This window comes from Tachypleus tridentatus, chromosome 1 (assembly GCF_004210375.1).
Source record: "Tachypleus tridentatus isolate NWPU-2018 chromosome 1, ASM421037v1, whole genome shotgun sequence".
Taxonomy (NCBI): domain Eukaryota; kingdom Metazoa; phylum Arthropoda; class Merostomata; order Xiphosura; family Limulidae; genus Tachypleus; species Tachypleus tridentatus.
In genome coordinates, this window is record NC_134825.1 from 128,803,172 (window position 1) to 128,830,802 (window position 27,631).

Genomic DNA, 27,631 nt, shown 5'->3' on the forward strand with positions numbered 1-27,631 from the left:
CCATGAAAAAATCCTTTGTCTTGCGAGCATTGTGGATTGCAGCATTGTCCTGCTGAAAGACCCAGTCATTTCCATACAATATTTCAGTCAATAAGGATGCTCTCTCCAACATGCCAATGTAGCCAGCTGCTGTTTGATGCCCCTGTATAACCTAAAGCTCCATTGTTCCATAGAAGGAGAAAGCACCCTAGATCATGATGGAACCTCCTCCACTGTGTCGTATAGAAAATGTCTCCAGTGGGATGTCCTTATCGTGCCAGTAGCGTTGGAAGCCATCTGGACCATCCAGGTTAAATTTTTTCTTATCAGAGAACAAAACCTTCGTCCACTTTTCTACGTCCCATGTTTGGTGCTTCTCAGCAAAGTTTAACCGAGCTGTTTCATGGTGTGGAAGGAGGCGTGGCCTTTGAAGACGTTTACGGTGTTTAAAGCCTTTCTCTCATAGATGCCGTCTTGAGCTGCATTCTGCGTCCGTAAGGGCCTTAATCTGGTTCGACGATCGGCTAGTGTCGTGCCAGACAACCCTTCGAATACTCCTGCTCAACGCTGGCGAAATTTTCTTGGGCCGATCACTTGAAATTATCGTTCCATATCCCTCAGGGTCGTTTAAGAAATTTTCTACAGCAGTTTTACTTCACGCAATCTCACCAGCGAGGGCACGTTGAGAGAGACCTTGCTTTTGTAGCTCGACAATTCTGCCACGTTCAAACACTGTCAACCTTTTAGCCTTTGCCATGTTTTTACCCAATGTAACACAGGAAATGTCAGTGGGAGATGTTGGCAACGCTAATGCTTGAATACAAATGATTATATTTCGTTACGTGTTTACCGATTAACGCTTCGTTTTAGTATGGTCTTAATCTTTTGACCAGCTAGTATTTAGGCTAATTTCATAGTGTTCACATTTTCCCTATTAAATGCTAAAAAATTTTTATTTTCCATTGTTAATGTTTATTGGCCTTAAGAAGTTTTTGCAAAAAATTTGTTCTCAGAAAGAACAATTTGGATATGACTTACTTAAAAAAATCTAAAGGTTGTTTGTGTTCTCTAGTTTGAAGACACTATATTGCTTTTACTCTGAACGACATAAATAACTCATCTAGAGTATATTTAAACAATCAGTTATCTAATTAACACTTCTATTAATAAAACAGAGAACAACGTTTCGATCTTCCTAGTTGATCTTCAGGTTAACAAAAATGTTAAAAGTGTTAATACCCATACCAGCTGTTCTGAGGTACATACAATTTTGATGTTTTTAGCCAAGAAATTTGAGCAATTTCACTTTTTACCTTTTAACTGACAAAAATATAGTCTTAATTACAGAGTATATAAAAATAATATTAAATCGAAAATCGACATGAGATGACATACATTAAAATATATTCTAATGTTTTAATCTGTCAGAGACTGAATTGTTTCTTTGTAACAAAAATAGCCATTTCAATAAATATTTTAAAATTTACTAGGTGGCGCTACACATTTTCCATGTCCAAGTACTCTTGGCAGCCACAAATATTAATACTGTAAGAGAGATCAGTGACTACATACAAAATATTGTTTGTTTGCATTTTTATCACAAAACTACCCAATGATCTATTGGCGCTCTGTACGCGAGGAAAGAAACCCAGGTTTTAGAGTTGTAAGTTTGTAAAATTATCGCTTATAGGCTGTTTGTCTATTGTTAAGCAAATTCCTACACCATGAACTATTTGTGCTGTGCTCATCAGCGGTATTGAAACCGAATGATTAACGATACAAGCTCTTATATTTACTGATCAATCATCGGGAACTCGCAGGGGGAAGAGCAGACATACGGGGTGATTATAAAGGAAATATAATTTAAATTATTATATCTTATAAGTTATTTGTCCTAGAAGACTTACCGGTTACACTAAAGGTTCATAAAGCTAAAAATATAGTTTCGCTACGTATGGAGGACAGCTAAGAAATTGTTTGTTGTTGTTTTTTTAATTTCGGGCAAAGCTACGCGAGGGCTATCTGTGCTAGCCGTCTCTAATTTAGTAGTGTAAGACTAGATGGAAGGCAGTTAGTCATCACCAATGAATAGTAGGTCTACCTGAAACATTATAACTCCCCCCGTACTCAAAATCTTTAAAAGGTGGAGTTCTAATTTGTAAGATTGAAAACAAACACATTTGCGACATGCAAAGAATGTTAAAGCTATGGGAATGGGTCTCGAAGCATGTCCGTCCTGAAAATTTGTAAATATATATATATGTGTGTGTGTGTGTGCTATGAGGTTGAATCTGAAAACAATCTTGCTTGAAATATAGCTTAAATAATTGCATGACTGTTCACATAAATTCATAAACAGCCAATGAAAAGTCAACAACTCATTATTCTGTTGTGACACTGCATGGGAAACTGGACTTAAATTAGCCTAAATATAAATGTTTTATTACAGTACAGTACTGTACTGTCTATATGCAGGGTAGTTGTTAATTGTTAAATTGTATTACTAATTTAAATAACTCTCTAAACCAACAGCATATTAGTTATTTTAATAATTGGCTACAGGTACATACATTTATGCACTATTGAAATAACATTTTAGAATGCTCCATTTTTTCTGAGATACTTTTCTATCAATAATTTACATATAATTTTAATGTTATGGCAATGTCATAACGATTGTGTATCAAAGCTAGAAAACTCAGTCTTTCTTCGGATTTATGTACGCCTTGGGTAATAATTCAACCGGCAGAGAGCAGATGCCAAGTGTTCACATGAACATGAACTTATTGGTAATATGGCAAAGCGTTTCAGTAACATAAAGATATTTGACACACTGAAGCACGCTTTTTAAGCAGTCAGCCAGTATCTAGTGTAGTAAAAGTTAATAACAACAAGCTTCCTTGTTATAAATATAATCAGTTTATTTAAAATTTAATAATCAACTTTTATCATAATTGACAAAAATGAAATAGAATTTTAAATGTTTAAATCAAAATTGATAATTTTTAATGTTGTTAGAATGTTCTCAAACATTTTATACTATTTGTAACTTATAGAAACAAATTTATATTTTTTCTTACTTATTTTTGAATTTTTAAATTTATGACCAAATAGATTTCGAACTTATTTTCTCCAATTTCAAAACCTACTACTACTGCCATCTGTATTTGTCTGAGTTTCGATAATATGTTGGGCTGGTCGAGGTTAGCAATAATAATAATGTGAAAATGGCGGGAGCGTGTAGTCCAAATTGTTTTGAAAAATTATTGGTACGTAAAGCTCTTTACAAAGTAAAAACGCCTCCGTGGAAAGAAACTTTTAGAAAGGTATGTACTATATCACACTATTGGGTGTTTTATTTGTTTATGTCATCTAACGAATGAAATTTAATTTTATAAAAGCTTAAACCTGTGAATATATTTTATACACACGTTTTAAAATTTCATAACTGACAGTGGGCTGTACCCTTGGTTTGGTTTGATCTCAACTGTAGCTACTCCTAGTAGTAGTACTAGAAATTACAGTAAGTGTGGTTATACTTAAATATTTGAACCCCACTACCACTTATATTAGTAACACTACACTATCGTCACAAATTTCTGAAACTCTTTGTTTTAATGATAAACAACGAGTCAACTTCTGAGTGAACTTGCTTAATTTTAACTAATCATTTCGACTCTTTGTTAACTATATGTTTAACTTTAATTGTAAAACTTGTAATGTATAAAATCTCAAAGTTAAGAGAAAACTTGGACAAAAATTACGTGAAATAGGCCAACATTCGTGAGCGGATACAACGTCTCCCCCATACAATCCCAGCAGGGTCATTCCATGTCAAATCATCCAGGGAGCTGCAGGTGATCCCCACAGAATGCCTTGAAAAAATTCACATGTGCTCATCTACCCATATAATGAAAAACTGCCAAAGATTAGATTAATATCTTTAATAGTTTCTGATTTACAGCCCTGTAAAATTTAGTTAATTTTTTTTTTTTGGCAAATTCATTTTCGGGCAACTTTGGCTGCTTAAAGCTGCAAGAGTAATGGTGGTAGAAGGCTGAAATTTGCTACACTGACTTACGTAATCTCAGAATTCAAAAAGGGTCTCAAAACAAGTTTATCTCTCTTAGGATTTGCACAGTGAGGCAGTAAAATCACCTGAAAACTCAAAATCATAAAAAACATTGGTTTATGTAATAAGCCATAGCTCTAAGACTTAATATGATACAAAGCTGAATTTTGTTTTCTAATTTTCTACAACATATCAGTTGATAAATCAGCAATTGTTGCAATTAAAGGTCTGTTAGATCTCCTGTAAAAAATTTTAGATGCATGCAACATTTTATGATTTAGCTTAAAATAGCCCTACTTCAGGCCACAGTTTGACCATGTCACCAGTTATTCAGCCTTTTCAGATTTTTACCATATATTCTTACATCTCTGAATATGATCTACAAAAAAAATCAGGATGGTGTTCAACCTACTTTTTGAGCTATAATTTTTTAAAGTATCCTCTGATATCCTCTGACCATACATTGTTTACTTGAAAAAAAAACTTCAATTCAGGCGTGTTACTGTGTGCAAATATATCCATACACTTTTTAAAAATACCATTCAGAATTTTATGAATCCCACTGAAATATTCTAACCAGCCTTTCACAGTGTTAAATAATGAAGTTGGTAAGAAACAAGAAAGAATTCATTTCTGAACAAGTTTATTGGCATAACTAGTTAGATCACATGGCAATGCAAATATGTTGTGTATGCATTGCAGTTATGCAGATATGGCTGAGTTTAAGATTCATAATATAATAAATACAAAGGTAAATCAGATGCAAAAAGCACAGTGCTACAACAGAAGATAACTGAGAAAGATTATAGTCGCACCAAACTGCAATAATCGTGACAATGAAATGTTTCAAAAACTGCTTTGGCGACAAATTAGACTTAACAACATCAAATAAACTTGCTTTGTTCAGACAGCTTGAATATATTTCTGAAATTCGAGTTTGATTATGTTGAGATCACTTTGACTTAGAACATAGTGGTGAGCACTATAGCCTTGCATGGTAGGTGCACTTATCAGACAAAGAATATGTTGGAAAGGAATCCAGCTATCATCTTTATGTGACCTTGCAGGCTATAAGAACAGTTCTTTCTTGATTTCTTCGTAAATGACACCAACACATCGGAATGTTCATCTGATCTATCTTTTATGTTTCCCACACGCCATTCATGATCATATATGTATCCCACATATTTCCCTGACTTATAATTGTCATTGCTATCATTAGACCCTATTGAGCTGCTGCAGCATCACTTTCACTGCTACTACCAACAGTTACAACTGTATACACATCATCATCTGATAGCCTTCTCATATACAATTTGTTGGTAGAGTGAGGAATAAAGCTATGATGTGACCTAATACCTGCCACAGTTTTGCATTTTTCATAGTGCTCAAGTAGATCAAACTTCACACAGTTCTGCAATACTAATTTCTGATTAACAAGAAAGAACTGAATGCCCTGAATGTGGTCCTTTGCCCAATGGTACATATCAGAGACACTTAAAATTTGATAATTTATTATTTTTCACAACCTTGATTTTTTTGAAGATCATGTTCAGAGATGCAAGAATATATGGTAAAGGCTGATTAGAATATTGCGATGGGATTCATAAATTATTTCAAAATTGTATGGATATATTTGCACACAGTAACACACCTGAATTGAAGGTTTATTTTTCAAGTGAACAACGTATGGTCAGAGGATACTTTAAAAAATTATAACTCAAAAAGTAGGTTGAACACCATCCTGATTTTTTTGTAGATCATATTCAGAGATGTAAGAATACATGGTAAAAATCTGAAAAGGCTGAATAACTGGTGACATGGTCAAACTGTGGTCTGAAGTAGGGCTATTTTTAACTAAATCATAAAAAGTTGCATGCAGCTAAATTTTTTTACAGGAGATCTAATAGACTTTTAATTGCAACAATTGCTGATTTATCAACTGGTATGTTATAGGAAATTAGAAAACAAAATTCAGCTTTGTATCGTATTAAGTCTTAGAGCTATGGCTTATTACATAAACCAATGTTTTTTTATGATGTTGGGTTTTCAGGTGATTTTACTGCCTCACTATGCAAATCTTAAGAGAGATAAACTTGTTTTGAGACCATTTTTGAATTCCGTGAGATTAATTCAATCAGTGTAGCAAATTTCAGCCTCCTACCACCAGAAGTTTTAAAGGTGAATTTTCAACAAATTTAATAATTGCCTTAGAAACTGTACTTTGGTTAGGTATAATTCCTGTGTGGTTCCCATATTTTTAAACACTTTAGTTTTTGAGTAAAAAATGAAACAAAATATGTGGGTCCTCGAACTCAAGTTCCTCTCGGTTGTTCGTTTGTTTCTTTGATGTTTTATAACTGTGACATAATAGTCGTTAAACACACTTCGTTGCGTACTGACCATTTTGTTCCTTTCAGTGCTGGTGTTTTGTGTAAATCTATTGGTGCTTTTTTCGGATTACATACTTTGTGAGACTATTTTTTGTCTTGATATTCATACTTTGTTTGTTTTATAACATGGTTTACTGCGTTGCTTATGTTTGTAAAAATGGTTTGGCATTGGGAGAAAGCTTCTTTTTGTTTCTGTGCAAGGTGGCGACAGTGGGTGAAGATGTTCAATAGGAAGAATTGGACTCCTTCATACCATGCAAAGCTTTGTCAAAATCATTTTGAATGCTCATGTTTTGTGTCAGATCCCACTGTTTTGGATTCCGTGGGTTTCAAGCCAGGCAGGTTGAGACTGAAAAAAAACCATCGGCAGTAGATAGGATCGTCCCCACCATCTTTCCTCATGTACAGCTGAGATCAGTCCACAAAAAGAACAAACTTAAAGGTGTGTGTGCAGTATAAAGCAATAAACAATAACTAATATAATATAATAATTTAAAAAGTACAATTTTTTGAAGAATGTAACTAGACATACACATTTCACATTCATGAGTATGTTTTGCATTTGTGGCACCTGAAAGTCAGTGAAACCTTGATTTCCTAGTATAGACAGTGGACAAATCTATCCCAAATAGAGTATATTCCAAGTTTTTAGCTGGTAGATCATTTTGTAGATGTTTTTGTATCATTTTTACATTTAGAAAAGTTTGAAGAATACCATTTTTCAAATTTAACTTTTCAAGATAAATTGAAATAAGACTGTCTTGAACATGTTGAAGTAATCAAGTACATGTTATGTTGTTTTTTTTTTAAATCATTGTAGACTTGTAAACAATCAAATATAAATTTCATAATATATTTCCATAACTCATCATAATAAAATTAATCTTAACACAGTACTTTGACATTGCCATATTAAATTTAAATCTCAAAAACCTCATAAAGCATGTTGTTTTAATATATAATCTTATTTCTTCAGTATCACTTACAGATCTGCTACTCTCACTTGTGGAACTGTCCTCATCACTAGAACTTGTCAGATCTGTGTCAAAAGTAACTGTTCTAGGTTCATTCAGAGTAGGTTTGAATTGATATGGTGCTACTTGACACTGTTTAGAACACAAAGTCAAACAGACTCTGCCTTTGTTTCTCTGTATGCACTGGCCTTGTTTATTTGCATTCAACGAGCTGGCGTTGGCAGTTTGTTTGGCAACTATTACGTCACAGTACTTTTCCTACCAGCAAACGTAAAAACTAAAACATTTGGATTGCCGCTCAGGAAGGGCTCTTTCTGCACCAAGTTCTATATTTCATTTATTAGCACATAAGTTTTATAAAAAATGTGAACCTGCAAAATTAATCAGTATGAGTAGTTCTTTTGACTGCAAAGTTTTCTTTTTTCTGTAGAATTCACCTTTAAGCAGCCAAAAATGCCCGAAAATGAATTTGCCAAAAATAAAAAAAAAAATTAATTAAATTTTACAGGGCTCTAAATCAGAAACTATTAGAGATATTGATCTAATCTTTGGCAATTTTTTATTATATGGGTAGATGAGCACATGTGAATTTTTTCAAGGCATTTTGATGGGATCACCTGGAAATTTTTCCACAATCTGGATGATTGACATGGAATGACCCACCATGGCTAATTTTAACACCATTATAATTGACCTGCAAGGAGTGTCTTTGTAAAAATTCCATTTAAATTAGTTGAAACAAGGCTAAGTGAGTGATTAAAACCACTTAAAATATGGATTTATTTACCTTTTGATCCCCCTACACATAAAATAACCACAAATGGACATATTACATATTTTTTTACCTAAACATATGGGACCTGTAAAAAAGTATCTGTACTAAATCACATGTCAATTGGTTGTCAAAAAACCCTAAAATTTACTATTTATGGCATCTTTACCTACCCCCTATAATTACTAGAAATGGAAAAGTCTGCTATTTTTGTTTTTTAATTACAAAAACATTTTTATACCAAATTCCATGTAAATTGATCAAATTATATACAGCCAAATAATTGTTAAAAAACAAAATTATGCTGTTTTTGCAAGCTCTGACACACTCACCTCTCCAAATGACTGAAAAGTGGCAGGTCTAACTTTTTATATTTCAATGTGTTGAGTGCTAGAATATTTATATTTTTGCTAACTTCCATCATGATTCCTGTAAATATAACCACACAGGAGACCAAAATGTACATTTTGGGGTTGTTTGATCTTTGACTCCATAAAGTCATTAAAAAAACTTTAAGAAAAGGAAAAAGTGTCTTTGCGTATTGGACCAAGTAACAAGTCAATCTGCCAAGAAATGAAGGAAAGACAGTTGATTGACATTAGTGAAACGGTGTCTTTTTGTGGAGAAATAATCACAGATAGTTGTGAATGGTGGCACTACAGTATCTCAATTCAAAAAGATGTGCCATTTTTAACAATTGTATTAGTTCTGTATTGAGTCTTTAACCAGTAAAATTTAAATAAACTAAACACAATTATCCTTCTGTCTTGATAATTTCTGTGACCATTTTAAGAAAACAATCTTTGAAAACTGATTTTCTTGATATGAAATTAGCTGATCTTTTACATCATAAAAGTTTTAGTAATATATCATTCAGTGTTGTTGGAGTTTGTTTTTTTTTCTTCTTTATAGCCAAAAATGGGATAGGTATATAAATTTCAATTCTGTGCAGCTAATTATAGTACTACTCAAGACAATTGAAATTTGACATGTACAAGGATTGCAATCAAATTTTCAAAGACTTGAGTTTTAGTATGTCTATATAACACACATTCAGCATGCCTGAATTTTGTATTTTTGAATCTGCCATGCTCTTAATAAGATGGATAAGCATTTTCGGAAATGAAACTGTTTGAATAGTGTAAAAGCAATTAGTAAGTGAAACTGGTTCTATGATTTGTGTATATATGTATAAGTGGCCATAAAACAGTGGACAGAAAGTGTGAGGTACCAATCACAGTAATCTGGCAGCTGATGTTGACCACAATTTTGGTTTTGTTTTCATTTTATACCTTGAATTATTAATTTTTTTACTGTTAGGAATACAGTGTATGATTTTATTTGTTTCATTAAATCATGGACAGGTAATACATAATTATTTGATCCATCTAATCACACTTAACTAAAAGAACGCCAAAGAATACTGTTTGATTTCAGATATTCATCATAAATTATGCATAACTTTTTTTCATTTTAGAATATTGTTGTACTTTAGAAGTATGAGAACATTTTTCTATGTTGTACTAGCAGATATTATGATGCATAAAAATTTGTCCATTACATGAATATAAAAATTTAAAAAACACTCCAGGAGGAGACAAAATTTTTCCCAAAAATTTATAGAACTCTGAAGATCAGATTTGTGAGTCTCATTTTTGGTAGGTTAATAGATGTAGGGTAGATTACTTAGAAGTACTAACTGCCTTGAAAGTTTTAAACCAGTTAGTTTTGCATTTGTAATGCTAAAAATGAAAGATTCCAATGAAAGAAGGAAGCATTTCAAAACCATATAGCAAATTATATTTTAAAAGAAAGTTAGTGTGAACTCAGTAGATAAAAATCTTGCCTTACTAATCTATTGTTTTTTTTGGTTTTTTTCAAGGAGACTACTTGCAATTTGGGTAGTGAGAATGGTATGGATTTGGGGTACTTGATTTTTAAAGCTTTTAAGAAGGTACTACACAAGAGATTAGCTAAGAAAATTTAATTGGATTGTAGTATGATTGGATGAGAGAAAGTTTGTTATTATTAATGGGATCCAATGAAACTGAAAACTTGTTATTAGTACAGCACATAAGGGGTCAGTGCTTGAGCTTTTGCCTTTTATGTAATTATAATTAATGGCATTTATAGGGGCACAATTAGTAAAGTTTGTGGGTGGCTTCAAATTCTTGAATAGTTCAAGTTTTGTTGAAAAGCTACAGAATGACTGAGATTTGAGTTACTATAATAATTTGTATAAAACTTTTCACATAACTGAAAACGTACTCAAGAATGGATCTAATCTTGTAGTTTGACTGATTCAGTAAATTCTTCTATTTATGCAGAATGTGACCCCACTCTGCAAATTATTTTCAAGCAAATATTCATTACATAATAAGAGTAAATACATTAAATCTGTGTTTTCATTTAAAGAAAAAAAAATTCCATGAAGTATATACTTAGGTTTAGACTAAATCAAAACATTGAACCATCCTGTAATTAAGAATAAAAAAAATTGTGCTACAGGTGATTTATTTTTTGCCAGTCTTTTTATTTCTACCGTTTGTAAATATACATATTATGTTTCTGAGTTGAAATTTGTGATTAGCATGTGGGTCAAAGTTTTGATTTTGATCTAAGTCCAAGGCAGACATTATTAATCATACACACAAGTTTGTTCTAGTTTAATAATCCACATTATAAAAATTAACCACATTTTTAATCTTGCTTTAGAGTTTCATTTCAGGTTAATATGAAATAATAGCTGAATTGCTTTAAAAGGGTAAAGTAAATGTAATGTTTTTTCTTTTCCCTTTCCTGAACCTTATTCAAATATTTTATATTTTTCCTCAATATTAGTGATAACATTCACTTCTCAAAAAAAAATCCTTTCCTTTCCTTTATTAAAAGGGGCTCTACAAAAGAGCTTAAAATATTTGTAATGTTTATTTAATCAAGGTTGAGTAATATCAGTGACATTTAGCATACTAACACTATCAAAGCTTCTAATTTCAGTAACTTATAGCAAATATTCTGATATAGTTTTATACAATTAATTGTTACATTTTTTGTTATATAAAACTGGTACAAATTCAAGTAAATCAGAACAAATGTTTAAAAAAGTTTAACTTTCTTTTAAGCTTTAAAACATGCAGTATGGTGCAGAAAACAGTCAGTCTTCAATGACTCTAATGAAAGAACCTTTTTCAGTTTATACTTAAAACTCAAGAAAGTTTTATTGAATGTCTTTATTTTTTAAAGGATACTAAAAAGGGAAATAATTTTGTAGATTCGCTAGAAGTCTAAGCTAATTATTGTGGGGTATTACTTAATTGTCTACTGAATTACATGAATTTTGTCGTTAAATAAATTTAAGCAGACTGTAAGAAATGACATTTTTTGTATAAACATAATTTCAGATTTATTACATTACAGTTTGAAACGTGTTAATTGTAGCAAAGTCAGTTGGTTGGTAATTGAATGTATTATCACAGGATGCCATGGCATAAATATTTTTGAATTATTGATCTAGTAATATGCATCTGAATCCTTTAACTTTTAAAACTGATTATGTATAGAAGGTTCTGTTTGACAGAAATCAAAATTAATTATTTATCTTAAATTAGATTACACTTCATTTAACATATTTGGAAATGACATACCAGTTCATGCAATTTTCAAAAGCTGTAACTAACCCAAAAGATGGCCATGCACAAAGTATTGGGAATTTATTTCTCAAAATAAACAATTTATAAACATGTCACTCTTTAAGATATATCTGGTTTTTAGTCTTTTCTGTGCATCTTGAGATAATTCAATGTTCTGGTGTACCATAAAATTTTGTTTTTCCCTCAACTTGAGAATCAGGTTTATGAATATTTTATGCTTTTTGTGTAGCGTTGTCTGGAAGGTCTAAAAGCCAGGCGCCAGAAATTGCATGATCAGTTCCGTCAAGTGCCACAAAATGATTTAAAGAACAGTTCCTTTATCACCAATCATGAGAATTTTGGAAAGCTGGTGGAAGAGGTTATTGAAGAAGAATGGAATGCCACAGTAGGAAGTAAAAACAAATTTCCATCATTGCTCTACAAAGGTTTGGATATTAAGGTAAACTTATTATGAAATTGATAAATAAAACTTAAGACCTTAAAACCATGATAAAACTCATTTTGTTCATGTGCAAGATAGGTTACAAACAGATACATCTGAGTTCATATACATCATTATATTATAAAAATATTTTTCATTCTAGTAAGAAAAAAAAATGAGAAAAGATGATTTGTGCTAAACAGTAATTTTTTACAAATGCTCACACGTGTGCATATGTGAGTATGTATATATCCATTTGCTGTTTCTTTACTTTTCTGTTTTTGAAAAAGGCTACCTAGGTATCTGTAGATTCCTTTTAAGGAAAAACCTTTCTTCACAAAAAGTTGCAGCAAAAGATAACATTAACACCAGAGCATAAGATACATTATTGAAAAATATAAAACCAGGATACATTTTATATTTTTTTCACTGAGTAACTTGTGCCTTGGTGTTATTTGTTATTCTGTTTCTGTAGTTTTTTTTTAGGTTTATTATATGGATAAAGTGTTCTGAAAAAAATCATGGTCTGACTAATTCATCAATTATGCTCAAGTATTTGATTATTTTTATGATTCATATCACAAATCAGTTAAGCTGAACAACCTTGAGTTAATCTAAAATAATAAGAAATTGTAGTGGCGATATTTCAATTCTTTGGATGGTTGGAATAATGCAAACAGTAATAATCAAAAATGCTAATGTTGATTAGTTGTTTTAAATTAATCAAGTAATTATTTTGTTCATATGTAACTGATTGAACCTTTCACAAATGTACATCTACACATTTGCACATATTAAGTATTTGCACTATAACTTTTGATACAGCATTTATATTTTCACAAAATATTGTTGGCTTTTAGTAAAGGTTACAAGTTTTCATACATAAAAAATCAAATATTTTAATTAAATATGTTGACAAAATATTTGTTTGTGAAAATATTAAGTCTCTTTTATTACTAGTCTGAGTGTAAAGTGATTTCATGTTATGATTAAAAGCTAATTTTTGTCCCCAAAATTTCAAATATTATTTGTGTAATCTCTTAAAACCCCCTAAATACATTTCAAATTTTTGTTTACAGTAAGACAGTATATCTTAATTTTCTACACCATAACTATGTGTGGTTTGTCACTTTACCAACCTCATAAATATCATAAAAAAAAAATGCTTTTCTCATGCTAGAATGGCTACATATTATAACGTGAAAGTACACATGTTTATTCTCAGTAGTTTAAATCTCAGTGCTATATATATTTACTTTTTATTATATTGACCTTCCAGTCATACCTAACTAACATTATGTAACTTGCATTGATGTGATGCACGTACACTGATGTTACATATACAATAATATAAAATTGACCTTTAGTCTTTTCTCTCATGGCTATGTTTCAGTGGACTAGTATTTTGTAATATGCAGTCACATTTCACTTATTATACATGATATATGTATATAGATTATTACTCTTTAGAATTAAATTATTAAACTTGTTTTTCTAAAAATATAGAATAATAAAGAAGTAAAGTAAACAATTATCTCTTCTAGCTATGAACTTTGAACTCAACTGATGCTGAACATAGGTTGCTAAGCCTTTTAAGATTTTGTACATAAAGGATATGAAAAATTTTTTTCTTAAGGTTTTATATATATAAATACAGTTAAATAACCAAAAAAGCATAGATAACTATACTGATACCATAGAATTCCATCATACTTTATTAAGCTAGTAACAGAGATGTATTTAGGTTTGAAAAAATATGAAATTTCAAGCAGACTAAAGACACAACCTACCTTCTTTAAATCTTAATTTGAAAGAATGTGGTAGCCTTTTCATAGCTTAAAATGGCTGAGAAAACCCCTCTGGAGATATTTGAAGCTCTCAATTGTTTATTCACATGTCATATATTGAAGTAAGTGAATATAAGGGACTCTTTCCAAAAATTAAAAGAAATGAACAGGGCCACTGTTTTATTCAGTACATAAGCAATATCTCAGCAAAATAAAAAATGAGATTATTTTATATTTTAGCTTGTTAGTATTAGTAATTTGAGTTTCTAATTTGTATGAAAGATAGACTTGGAATTTCGACATCATAAATATCTAATTGTAAATAGTTCTACATTCGTCATACCACGAAACTAACTAAAATATGTATCTAGATGTGTTCTTTTAATATTTACTTTTAAATTAAGAAATTAACTCGTATGTAATGCTAAAGTTTGAATTATAATCTACAGTTTGATTTCAAATATATTGACATAAATTCATAAAATAGTAGTTCAATAAAGTTTTGAATGCAAGTCAACAAATGTGATGTAGTTTTTGACCTGTGATCTGCTGCAAAAAGGTTAACTGAGTTAGTTTCTCAACTCTAGATTCTTGACAATTTTTGTTAAAAATATATTACATAATAGTATTTCAAAGTTGATAAATTTCAGTTTAAGTACAAAAAATTTTAACCCTATTTTAATAATTTCTTAAGTGATTTGCAAAGAAAAATTTAAAAACCTTTTAACTTTAATCTCTGTCAAATTTCAACAGATATTGCCTGTAAACAAATCGCTTAATTTGTTAAGAAATTTTTTTGCTCTTTTCAAAGTACATATTTGTATTTACTCAGATCCAAGTATCCATACAGATAGACTCATCTAAGGCTTTGTTCCTCACATGACATTTATTTTAATGACTACTTTCAAAACCCAGTGTTGAAAGGCCTTTATCATGCCACAGCAAATGGGTTGAAGAATCTATATAAGGACATTGCTGTCTGTTGTATGTCCATGTAACTACTTCACAGGATGTGGGTGGATCTTTACCAGAATTGTTATGGATGTTCATTAGATCCATGCTGGGAATGCATACAAGTTTTTAGTTTTGCAATTTTACCAGTGCTACACCCCTCTAAGATAATCTTCACCAAATTTGCTATGAGGAGGTTCTTTGAGGTCCATTGGAAGATGCATATAAATTTTCAGTTTTGTGGTTGTTATGGGTGTTTTTGCATTTTTACATTTTTTACTGCTACTTTGCCTCCTGTTGATGGATCTTCACCAAATCTGGCATGAAGGTTTGTTGGGTCCATGTGGAGATACTTGCAATTTCCAATTTTGTGTTTTGCAATTTTTATGGGCATTTTTTACTATTCCATATAAGGAAAGTAACTTTTCTTGTCCAAAGAAAACTTTTCATTAATCATGAATTTATGTAACTTCTGTCCAGGAGATAGGTACTCAAGCTGGTAACTAAAAAGTCTTAATCTCCAAAAAGCAGAACCAATTGCTAACATTAGGTAATAGAAAAGATTCTTTTCTGTCTATATCATTATATTGTAAAGTAAATAATACTTGGGTAAGGTGTAATGTGTGATTTCCAAAAATATTACTAGTGAAATTTTCTAATAGTGGAGAACAATGATTCTGTGTAAAGTTTACAAAACTTAGAAATAATCCACAAACCTGGAATTTTATTTATAATTTCTTTGATCAATTATTTCATTTGTTAATGTCTATCTGTTATGTTTTTGGTTTTTTTAACTTCAAAGATATTCTTTTATGAAGAGGGATAAGGGAAAGATGTTTAAGTCTGAGTATGGTAAGCTAGTTCTATGAAGGGAAACTTTTTAGATGACACAGTATATTTTTTATTTGTGTGTATTTGGTGTGCTGCTCAAACAAAACAGTACAGTATGGTAGCTAGTTATTGAAAAACAAATTGTAATTATTAGAGAGGAATTTAGCTTTACCAAAAATATGGTTGTAAGAATATTGCCTATATCAGTGCAGGCCTTCAATCCAATGATGTTTTATGCTATTGTCTTGGCTACATATCCTTTAGTAGGTAAAGAGAAGTAAATATGAATAGATGGCAAAAGTAAGACATGTTAGACTCAATTGGATATACAAAATGGAACTTTCTAATAAGTTCAGTTTTCTTTCACAATTTTTAAGTTATCTTTTTATGTAAGACTGAACAGACAAGAAAATGAGTAGGCCAATACTAGAACAATGCAGACAGAACAGTTTTGCTTAAAACTATTTATTGGATATATATACTTTAGATAAGAAACAAAAAAAAACTTGACAGAATGAAGTATCTTTAATGTTTCTTTTTTTGAAGACACTGTTTTGAAACAAAATTGCTAAAGATTTACAACATATTTGATGCAAATACTCAACCAAATTTTATTGTTTTTTGTGTTTGCAGTCATAACCTAAATAGGTACAAAGTGTGTACTGAATTTTGTGCAATTAGGTTCAGTATTTTAAGTTTCAAACAAAAACATGTTTTACACAATATCACCCTACCAGCCTGAATGGGGTCATGTAACTTTTATTGGCAATTTTTAGTTCTTTTATGTAAACTAGTATTTTTATTTTCAGTAAATTTGAGCCATTTTTCTGTCTTATAGCTTACAATTTTGAGTTATTTAATTGACAGCTAAATTTTGAAATATTTCATTCATAATTTTACATGAATTAAGTTTTTAATTTGTTGAAAATGATATTTTATAAATATATTTAGGTACTTGTGATATCTAGCAGCTGCATAATTGTAACTTTCATGCATTATTAAATTAACATGAAGTCATTTATTACACATTTACTTAGTTGAATAAAATATAGTTAAGCTTGTTTTAATCACTGCTTGATTCTTTCCTTATTTCAACCACTATGTGGCCAAAAAAAACATTTTCAAAATAATATACAGATATGTACAGCATTTTTAATAGTGTTGATGTTGTTAATCTTGCACACATTAGAGTATCTCTCAAAATGTACATTTTCATTCTTTTATTTTCAAAGATAAAAAGAATATTTTCTCATTGGATAATAAATACTTTTTTACTGTTAAAAATGTTTTTTAGATTTTAGAAGAGAGTGATGAAACTGATGAAATTATAAGTACTTTAGAAGAAATCCAAGCAGAACTGATAAAAGAAGGTAAGCAAAAAATTCTGAAAAGTTTTAAAGCTTCAATTTCTGAATAACAATGAGGAGTCTAGTCACTTAGTAAAACACTTAGGTTTCTCTAATCCATTCCAAAACAAAGGCTTATATTTTTTAACAGACTAATATTTTTTGAAATTATAAGTCTCAGGGTATGGTTTCTCAAGGTATTTTCTTTCTTTTCTGATTTTATTAGTACAGTATCTCATTGACACCCTTTTTATGACCTCACAGTATCTGACCTTAAAACTTCTAATAAAAGCCTGTTTTAAAAACAGCCACAGATAAAAGTTAAATATAATTGAATAGAGCAGATAATAAACTATTCATGTCAACAAAGATATTTGAGGAATAACTTATGGTTTCATGGGAAAAAGAACAGTTGTAGCTACTGCAGAGAAAACCAGTGGGATTTAGTGGGAAGCTTGAAGTTACCTATGAACAAACCACAGATCTACAAGTTTTTCTACTTTCTTTAGAGATTATTTTAACTTCTTAAAATGTTTTTTGTTCAATTATATTTGTTTAAAAGGTATGAAAGTTGTCTTCTATTACATATATTAGGTAATCCTAGTTAGGTTTAGACTATGATAAGTTACAACAAAATATTCCATTAACTAAAATATAAGTAAAATCCTTATTCATTGAATATTATTGTTAATTTTACTAAATCAAATAATGTAGACGAGGAAAATAACTTTATTATTATTTGCTGAGAATAAACTATATTTATTTGGATACAAATTGATCTCAACCAAGAATATTATTATTTAGCCTAACAGGATGGCATTGTGACTGATAGATATTTGTCAGTTCTTATTATGGTTTTTATTATTTATAATTAGAAGCAGTGAATACTGTAATCAACAAAATAAAATAATAAGATATCAGTGTAAATGTGTTAATAAATATTAAGTTTAAACTGATTGTGAAATGTGAAATTAAACTTTCTGATCAAAAGAAAAATTGAAATTCTAAAATGAAAAGAATTTTTAATGTTCATTCAAATTCAAAACAGTTTCTCAACAAAATTTTGGAAACGCACAATATAAAAAATGATAAAAAATGTAAATAGTTTGTAAAGGGATAATTGACAGCATACAAAGTCTGTGTAAATTGTTGATTAGAAGTGTTAAAAATTGGTTTAACTTAAATAACTTCATTACTTATCTGACACCTTTTCTACCATTTTCAAGTAGAAAAGTAGACATGTATATTAAAACTGATTCTTCTTTAGTGGTTTTAAAGTTAAGCTTAAAAATTCCTTCAGAATTAAAGGTTTTTGTTTGAATTTGGCATATTTAAACTTTAATAATTGGCAATTTTAATTAGCCAATGAGAAAAATAACATTTTCAAAAAAACAAAAACTTACTGTGTTGGAAAAAGAGTAGATATTCAGTGTGACACTTTAAGCAATAGAACGGATGAGCAGTGGTGGTGCCAAGGGGGAGATTTGGAGGGCTTGAGTCCCCCAAATGAGCCAAGCCCCCCTCAGCCTCCCAATATTGTTACCTACATGTATTCATGAAATATGGAAAGCACAATCGTTGTTGTTGCTTAACAATTAACAACAAAGATACATAGATCTGTAGAACTCAATGTCTTCATTAAGACGGAAGTATGCGTCATGTGTCCCATAGCAACATACTGAATAGACTGAAACTCATGCACTGTATTGCCGCTCCCTGTGTAATGCCATTTATCTTGAGCTTTGGCAAAGATTAGACAACCACGTTGATTTCAAGTTACAACAGATCATCAGGGATTTTACTTGATAAACCAAAGGTTTCACAGGTATTTACCCATTACTTTCATTTATCTTTTATTGAAAAGTAAAACATAGCATGCATTTATAAGTGTATTGTGTATAGGTCAAAACTATGAAGCATTTAGCCAGTGTTGTGTCCTCTGTGAGATCATTTTGCATTGTGTATCAGCCATCCAAAATTGTACTGATGATTGTGGAATACACTTAAAATTGTGACTTACAATCCAATTAATGTTATACTTATGATTAGATAATAACCTTACATGTTAACTGACCAAATAATATTTCTGAACAATTCTAGAATGAATTTTGAAATTGTCATTGGACTATTTAGAAGTATCTAATTTAATGTAATGTAGTAGTTACATTATTGTAACAGGTGCTTGTCACACTTATGATAACAAGAACAATATCGCAAACACAGTTTGGCCTGTATGAATAATGTGAACTTATGAAAATACCAGCCTTTCTGTGAAGGTCAACTGCAATTTAGCAAACTATGGTGTGGCAGAGGATGACCTCGCAGTGAAGTTCCACCAGTTGAACTGGCTATTTGCCAGGAAGAAAGACAAGGGACAGGAAGTATCCACACCATTGAAGTTTGCAACCATGCTGGAGCCATACAAGGATGCCTTCATGGATCTCCACAAACTTGTATGCATCGCTGTGACCCTGCCTGTCACTTCAGCTGCCTGTGAGAGAAGTTTCTCATGTCTGAAGCTTCTCAAGACATACTTGCACAACAGCAGTGGTAACAACTGCACCAGCAACCTTGCTGTCATATCAGTAAACTCCAGGAGGGCAAAACAACTTTATTGATACTGTTATAGACATATTTGCTGCCAATTACCAGAACAGACGCATTGTTTTGAAGTAATATTAACTATAAACACAACATGATGAAAGATAGTTAGTCTGATAGTGGCCTTTTCCTCAAAGTGTATTAACTTCACATGGGATAATTCGCTTCTGCTATGTAAACTATGTCTTTATGCTGTATTTCTTTTGATTTGTAGCTTTACTCTTAATGGTATGTTAAATGTTCAATCTAAGCTAATCTTGATTTTCTTTATTATTATGTATTACCTTGGGTGGAATTTAGATGAGCTTTCTCTTTTACATATTTGCATATTTTCATAAACAGATTATTTCTAATTTGTAATAATGAATTATTAATCAGAGTATGAGTTTACAATGAAAACTGCATTGAAAATGCAGTTCAAAATAGCACACCTTTCTGAAATGTACCTTGGTATTTACAAGTATACTTCATATTGATGGCATTTTGGGAAACCCCTCCACAGTTTACCTCAGCACCCTCAACGAAAATATCTTGGTATTGTCACTGCTGATGAGATCACTTTTGCAACTACTTTTTCATTGTAGTTTGTTATAAATGCAAAATTAAGAGTGAGAATAGCCTAAATTGAGTATGTGCTTTAGTATTAATGATTTGCTTTTCATAAAGAATTCATGACTGGTTCAATCTCCACATGAATAGAAATGAAGAAGTAGCTGTATGGAAAAGTGACACTAGCTGATGAACTAAGTTAGTTTGTAACAGTGTGGAACTTGCTATATTCATGCATGTAAAAGTACTTATTAAATAATATTTGTCAGATAGTATGTACCTTGACGTAAAAAGAAAACTAATTTTAATTATTGTAAATTTTAAACCTGTAAAAGTAGAAATGTAGTGTGGGAAATAAAATGTATTGAATTTGTGATAACTTAAAAAACTATTCTGCGGTGAATGGGATCCTCTAATATTCATCTGTTTCACCTCAGTTTCGTGTAATCCGTTATTTGTTTAATATTGAAAATAAGCTATCTTCAGTAAATTGAATTGGAGAAAAACAAATCAGAGTAATGGGATGACATTAATATATAGTTATAAATAGATACATTTTGATTTTCTAGAACAACAGCTTCAAAAATTGGAAGAAAAAGAACAGGTTGAACAATGTCATCTTGAATGGTTACAGAGAGATGAGGTTATATGTCCAGTATGTCAAAGGTATCAAACAAAACAGTTTATATTGGCTAAATTTTTATACAACATAATTTCACTGAAGTAGCAGTGCTAGTCATTAGGATTTTCAAATAAAAATCAAGTTTTTGCAAAGAAGTAATCTCTAAATATTGTTTTGATACCTGTTAAGTAAAACTTGATATAACAAATGTGCACAGGGCTCAAGCCAAATTTGTATTGGAAGTAATGTTGATTGTAATTTTGAATTTACTGTGTGTATATACATGCCTTAGTGTAAGGTTTTAGTAAAATATACAAGTATTTTGTACGCAAACAAGAATAGTTATAAAGGTATACGTACTCTGTTTTCTGTTCATTGACAATGATGGTCTGAATGATAAGTTGAAATCCAGAGTTCTTGTGAGAAATAAGAACTCTTATCCATTGTACAGTTTGTATTTGTATAACTTGTAGAACCTCCAGAATGCATATTCACAACTTTTTTTATGTTTTAAGTATCCTTTTAACATGTATCTGGCATTTATATAATTTATACTTGAAGCTGTTGGTACCTAATGAAACTCCATAATTACAGAATTAAGTAAAACAAGACAACTGTTTATTTCACAACTGCATGATTTACTCACGATCCTGGTGAAACTTTTACTGGCAAAACCATGGTTGTGAACAAATATTGTATTTGTGAAATGTACAATTGTCTTATTTTTCCTCAGTTCTGTAATCTGGCACTTTCTCTCCACTACCACAAACTGTCACTAAATCAGCAATGTAAGGGTAAAATGAATAGTTGTTAATCAAATACATAATACCATGATGAATGACACACTGAGAATTTATGGCCTGCAAATAATGAATAAAATGAGTATAAGATGTCAGTATTATGAGATTACATCTTTTTCACATAAAAATGAACTGCACCAGAGCAGAGTCACACATTAATAGATTATACTTTGATTAGTTGCTGTTTAACCAAACAGACAGTGATACAACAGCATAATGACACTATATCAGTAACGTGGTGAATGAACTTATGGCTTTCAGGACAGAAATGCCTTGTGGCAAATGTAAAGAAAATGAAAGATTTAACTACTGATGGGTACTTTGTGTGACTGATTGAAATAAGTTTCATGCTTCAGAAGTAGCTGTATAAAAACTCAGAAGAGAGCAAATAAAATTAGTACTGTTAAAATATTAAACATAAACGTACATTTTTAAATAGTTGCACAGTATATAGCTTTATTAAAAATGGGACAAAGCCTTAAAAAGAATATTTTTTTCCAGTGATGTTGGACACCACCATCATTAGGATTAATTAGTCATACATTGGTGTATGTATCTCTACATCACCTCCCATTTACATAATCTTTCATTACACCCTTAGCATCATAGCAAATCCTCTAGCATTTAGTTTTCTCTTAAACTAGGCATGTTTTATGACTTTAGCATATTTGCACTCTATAATGTGAGATGTGCTTGGTATATGTTTTGTCAAAGCTAATCATTCATTTTATATTTATGTACCACACCCTTGTATTCTTTAATTCTGTATTTCAAATTTCTACACATTTGGTCAATGTACATTCGATCACAGGCACAAGGAATTTTGCAAATCCCAAGCTTATCAAATTGTTCTATTTTATCTTTTATACCCTAAGATAAGTATTTAACTGATGCAGAGAAAACTTCAAACTACAGTGTTTTTTTTTAATATTTTATCTAGCCTTGTTGGTACACCTTGAACATATGATGAGCAAACCCCATTTATCAGCTTTACAATTTCCTTTCAACTTTGTTTGCTTTCTTTTATTACATATTTTTTGTGATAATTTATTACATTAATTACAAGTTGGTCATTTAATAGCAATTAGATTAGCTGTAACTCCTGTATGAATACATCATTATGAAAAAAAAGTGTTTTTCTTCAGTTTTGGTTTAAAAAATATAGAAAAATGTAATTATTTCACACACTGAATCAAAGACTAAATCATCAAGTGAAACATTTAGTCATAGGAATAATAACTAGAGAATAAGATACTTTGAAAACTACTTTGTGAATGGTATAAAGAACATCAAATGAAAAAATGTTTCTATGTTATGGAGTTCCTTTCTAGTTAAGCAGTTAGAACTTGTTGAGAATTGTATCTGTTTTTAGTTTTTGCCTGGAAAAGTTAAATGATAATATCAGTAATTGTACATTATTTTATAGATGTGTTTTCAGGGGATAATGCATTATTTTATTTCACTATAACTTCTAGTACCTTTTTATTATATTCAATTTTTTCACTTTATTTTTTTTGGGCATGTACTTATGCTATTTTGTAATTTATTAATGCTATATTTGTACTTGTAAACTATTGGGCTATTGCTTTTAACCACACTGAAAAAATTATTAGTTTTTGCTGAAGTTCAAATGTGTTTCTATTTTGAATTGGTTTTTGAGTTTGGGTACATTTAGCAGATTTTTACCACTTATTTACAGGAATCCTCTTACCGAGTCTACTTCTGTGATTTCTTGTTCATGTGGGCTACAAATTACTTCTGAAGTAAGGATTTTAAATATATTCTTATATTAGAATATCAACATTTTACATCTGGTGACAAAAGTGAATATTATATGCATATTTATAGATACAAAAAAGAAACAAAAGTATTGTTTTGATATTTTAAATATTCCAAATTTCAGAGACAAAAGTTTTTTTGTGTGATACTAGGATTTTGTTTTTTTTTCTACTAGGGTATTGTAATCAGAAATACATAATTAAAGCAAACTTCAGGAGTTCTGTAATTTTAAATTAAAAAGTAATTCATTTGAATATTGTTATTACTCATTGGATAAGTTTCATGCAGCCCTGGAATTCTTGATAGGAAAATAATTGTTTCATTCTGTTTCTATTGTAAAATCTAATTTTGTGTCTCATAGTATAAAACTGCTATTTCTTACACTGAAAACTTCTCATATTGTGGTTTATTTGTGTTTGCTAAATATTGGTATCTCCTCTCCTTATCTAGTATAGCCATCTACCTCTACAAAAGTTTCAAGAACAGCTTAATATTGGTCTTACCCAGCATGCTAACAACTGTACTATGAATCCAAATTTTAGTCTTACTTCAATGTATGGTATAACAAACTTGTTACTTCTTTGTGAGGTAAGTTATTTGTTTCTTTTTTGTCATATTTACCCATATTCTTGGTTATTTAGAAATAGCTGTTGATGTGGTATTTTCTTTGAAATATTGAGACAACTGAAAGTATTAAGTAAGCAAAATAATTGTATAAAATGTTAAATCATCTTGGAAGGAAAAAAACTAAACAACTTACTTTTCTAACCAAAAATAGTTAATAACAGCAGGTGTCATCACTCCAGAACATATTATTTATAAGTAGCATTCATTAAAAAGTAACTAAAATGTTGACTTGCTGAGTGAATTGGTATAATGATGTGATAACAATCCTAATTCATAGGGCATTGTAACCCTTTCACAATGGGCTTGGTATAATATACACATTTTGTACTTAACATATTTATTTTATTGTCATTGACTAAAATACAACCATTAAGTCACCACTTGTTTCAATAGATTGTTTATGTGTAACCACCCTAATAAGATACCCTGAAAGCAATAAAGCACGAGTGAAAAGATAGTCAGCTCGACCACTGCTCTAAGGACACGATATCTAATGTATTGGATCATGTGTGCTAAAATGTTTTATTGGAAAATTCAGAGTAATCACACTGCACTTAGAATCATTGAAAACGTTTATGCTGACAACAGGATGTGTAATTTATCGGCTTTTGCATGTATTCTACTCAAGGTCTAACTTTCACAACAAGATTTTCTACACTTTGAACTTCTCAAAACTTTTATGTGGTTCAGTTCAATAAACTGCAATTCTTTGAATTAATTGGTAATTGTATTGGAGTGTTAGATTTTAGTGGCATAGGTGTCCAAAGATGTTATCTAAGCCCATGCTTATAAAATCCTATTTCCGTTTCTGGAACTTATTTGTAAACCAATAAGAACTCAGGTTTCAGTATTACCTATCACACTTGCTTAGTTTTGCAAACATTATAAGTTTAATCTTCTTTCGAAAACATTCTTGCTTAGATTGATAATCATTTATAGTTTCTGTCGTATGTATTTTCTGAAAGTTGTATACAATCTGTTCAAGAATGTGAACAATTTTGTAAAACTGTACAACTGTTTCAGTTTTTTAATGTACCTTGCAAGTAAATATTTGCATAAAATTTTTAGTACAGTAAAGAAAAATTGTATAGAAAGCAATTATTTCTAGTACTAACACAAAGTAATGGTGATAAGAAAATATTTTGCCCTCATGTGTCTTTATTGCTAAGCCTAATTATTTCTTTGAGCAGAATGTGAAGGAATATCAGGCTTCAAATACATATTTTAAAAATAAATTACTCTGAAAGCATACCTTTAACATCTGTAACTTGCTTGGGTGTATAAATAGAATTTTATTGTGCTTAAAAAATTAATATCCATTCAGAGCAACAACTTAGTCATCACCATTCAACAGTTTTGACAAAATTATTATTTCCTCTTTTCAAGCTCTTTACAAACAATAGTCAGAATCATTTGAAGTACAACTTATCCATTCTATTGGTTATAGAAACATCATTAAGAAAAGTAGGTAGAATTAAACAAGAGGTTTGGAAAGAGTGGAATAAGAGGAAACGCCTCTCTAGTTGACTTGTTAGATACTTTGATTTCTCAGCAAATCCAAGTGGTGGTAGGTTTTAAGTTCATATTCAAGACTGCCTGTATCAAAATTCATGTTTCTAATTTGTTAATGGAACGTAGACTTGTGTAGTAGGCATTTAAAAAATATAAACAGAGTAACAAGACATGAGGAGGTGATATGTGACACACAAATCAGTATTTAGTTTATATATATTTATTTTTATATTAGGAAATTAAAACATACATAATATTAAAATCTAAAATATAATCTGTGTTTTGGTACCAATTTTATTGATATATAGAAATAGTAACATTACTCACTACATTTTTAAAAATAAATCATTAAGAGACTGATGTGCAGTTAAACCCACCCATTGTGAAAGGGTTAAGAATATTTAGTTTTAGTTTATCATTAGACTAGACTAGACAGTGTAAGGAAGTAGTCTCAAATGCATCAGTGGTATATTTATGGACTTGCAACATTAGAATCTAGATTTGATTTCCCACAGTTTACAGGGTTCAGAGAGCCCATTGTGCAGCTTTGAATGAAAATTCAATCTAATAATCATAAATATTTATAATGACATCACAAATTCTGTAACATAAGTCAGATTACTCATTGGTGTGCAGTAAGAGTTAAGTAGTAATCCATAACTAATATCTAAGCTAAACTTCACATGCTTTTGTTCAAACATTTTCACTGACCCCAATTATACTTTTAAGAATTTTTCCAGATTTTATTTATCTTTGAATTTCAATGATAGCAGGAAAAACAGCTGGTACTTCAAGATAAACATTATAATATGCTTTTAATGGAGTGATTGAATGGAATTCATTGTAACCTAGTGTTTGTACAAGATTTTGGTAAGACAGGATTTATTTTGTATAAACTTGCTTGTTATATTTGTTTATTCATGAAGAACTTTACTCACTTTTTTTTTTAAATCAGTGTATTTATAAATGTTTTAAAATGTCAATGGGATTTATGAAAGAGCTTTAAAGTTGAGATGGTTTATGTTTCAAGAACAAAATCCATACTTACTGGTGGAGATAAAGGATGTTTTTTTTAATTTGTATTCTAACACAAACTTAACAAATTGGACTGTGCTTACTGTGAAGTAGTTTCAATTATCTTCCTTCTAACCATTGAAGTTGTTTTGGCCTACAGGTTAATCAGTAGATTCCTTGCTTATGTGTCAAGTTTGCCCGTTTTGGTAATTACTTAACAGTTGAAATTAGTTGTGAAAGATGTAAGAGTGAACTACTATTAAGTTGATTGTTTGAAGAGAGATAAAAAAAATGTTTAAAACATATGTATTAACAATTCCATCACTGATGACCAAAAAAAAGTTTTTTGGGAAATTCGTAATAAATGATTTAAATAAAGCATATTAGTAGTTACAGTTAATGTAGTGTGTCAGTACCCGGTACCATATAAGGCAATCTCATTTTCAGAAACCATGAGAAAGGAAAAAAAAATTAGTGTCATAATGTTCCCCCCCCTTTTTTTTTTTTTATAGGTACAAACAAATCAATACTGTAACTGAACAGCCTACAGGTGGATTAGTTACAAGAACTAGCAGTTAAATTGAGCAGACAGCTGGCAACAGGCTAGAGTAGGAGGGAAAGGGACCTGTAGTCAGTTACGATTATAAAGCAACTATGAATTTTACAGCCTTATAATTGGGCCAGTATAGTATTATCAGTTTGATGGCTTAGTTATTATGTTAAATCATTTTTTAGGAGTTAATTTGTTGACTACTAATGACAAATTTTTTTTGCAGGCTTGTGATTTCATATTCATAGTGGCATAAAACAACAGTCTTGAGAAAAATGAAAGTATTTTTCTGTAAGCTCAATTTGAATACAAGTTACCTGATTTTTAAAAAACATTTATGGACTGTATAAAATTTATGTATAGATACTGTTAATTTCATAATAAAGTTCTGTGAAATTGAA

At 30.4% G+C, this 27,631-nt stretch overlaps 1 protein-coding gene across 2 annotated transcripts; it reads left to right on the forward strand.

Moving 5' to 3' along the window:
• Positions 1-3,140: 3,140 nt before the first annotated feature.
• On the forward strand, positions 3,141-27,631 carry LOC143223395 (RPA-interacting protein A-like). 2 transcript variants are annotated; one of them, XM_076451342.1, is made up of 7 exons: positions 3,141-3,305; positions 12,070-12,279; positions 17,125-17,200; positions 20,896-20,992; positions 23,448-23,511; positions 23,978-24,115; positions 27,193-27,631. In XM_076451342.1, exons 1-7 carry the CDS (start codon positions 3,207-3,209, stop codon positions 27,217-27,219), a joined length of 711 nt encoding a protein of 236 aa, XP_076307457.1. In that variant the 5' UTR covers positions 3,141-3,206; the 3' UTR covers positions 27,220-27,631. The 2 variants fall into 2 exon arrangements, with proteins under 2 accessions (XP_076307457.1, XP_076307447.1); XM_076451332.1 differs by having other exon boundaries at positions 27,457-27,631.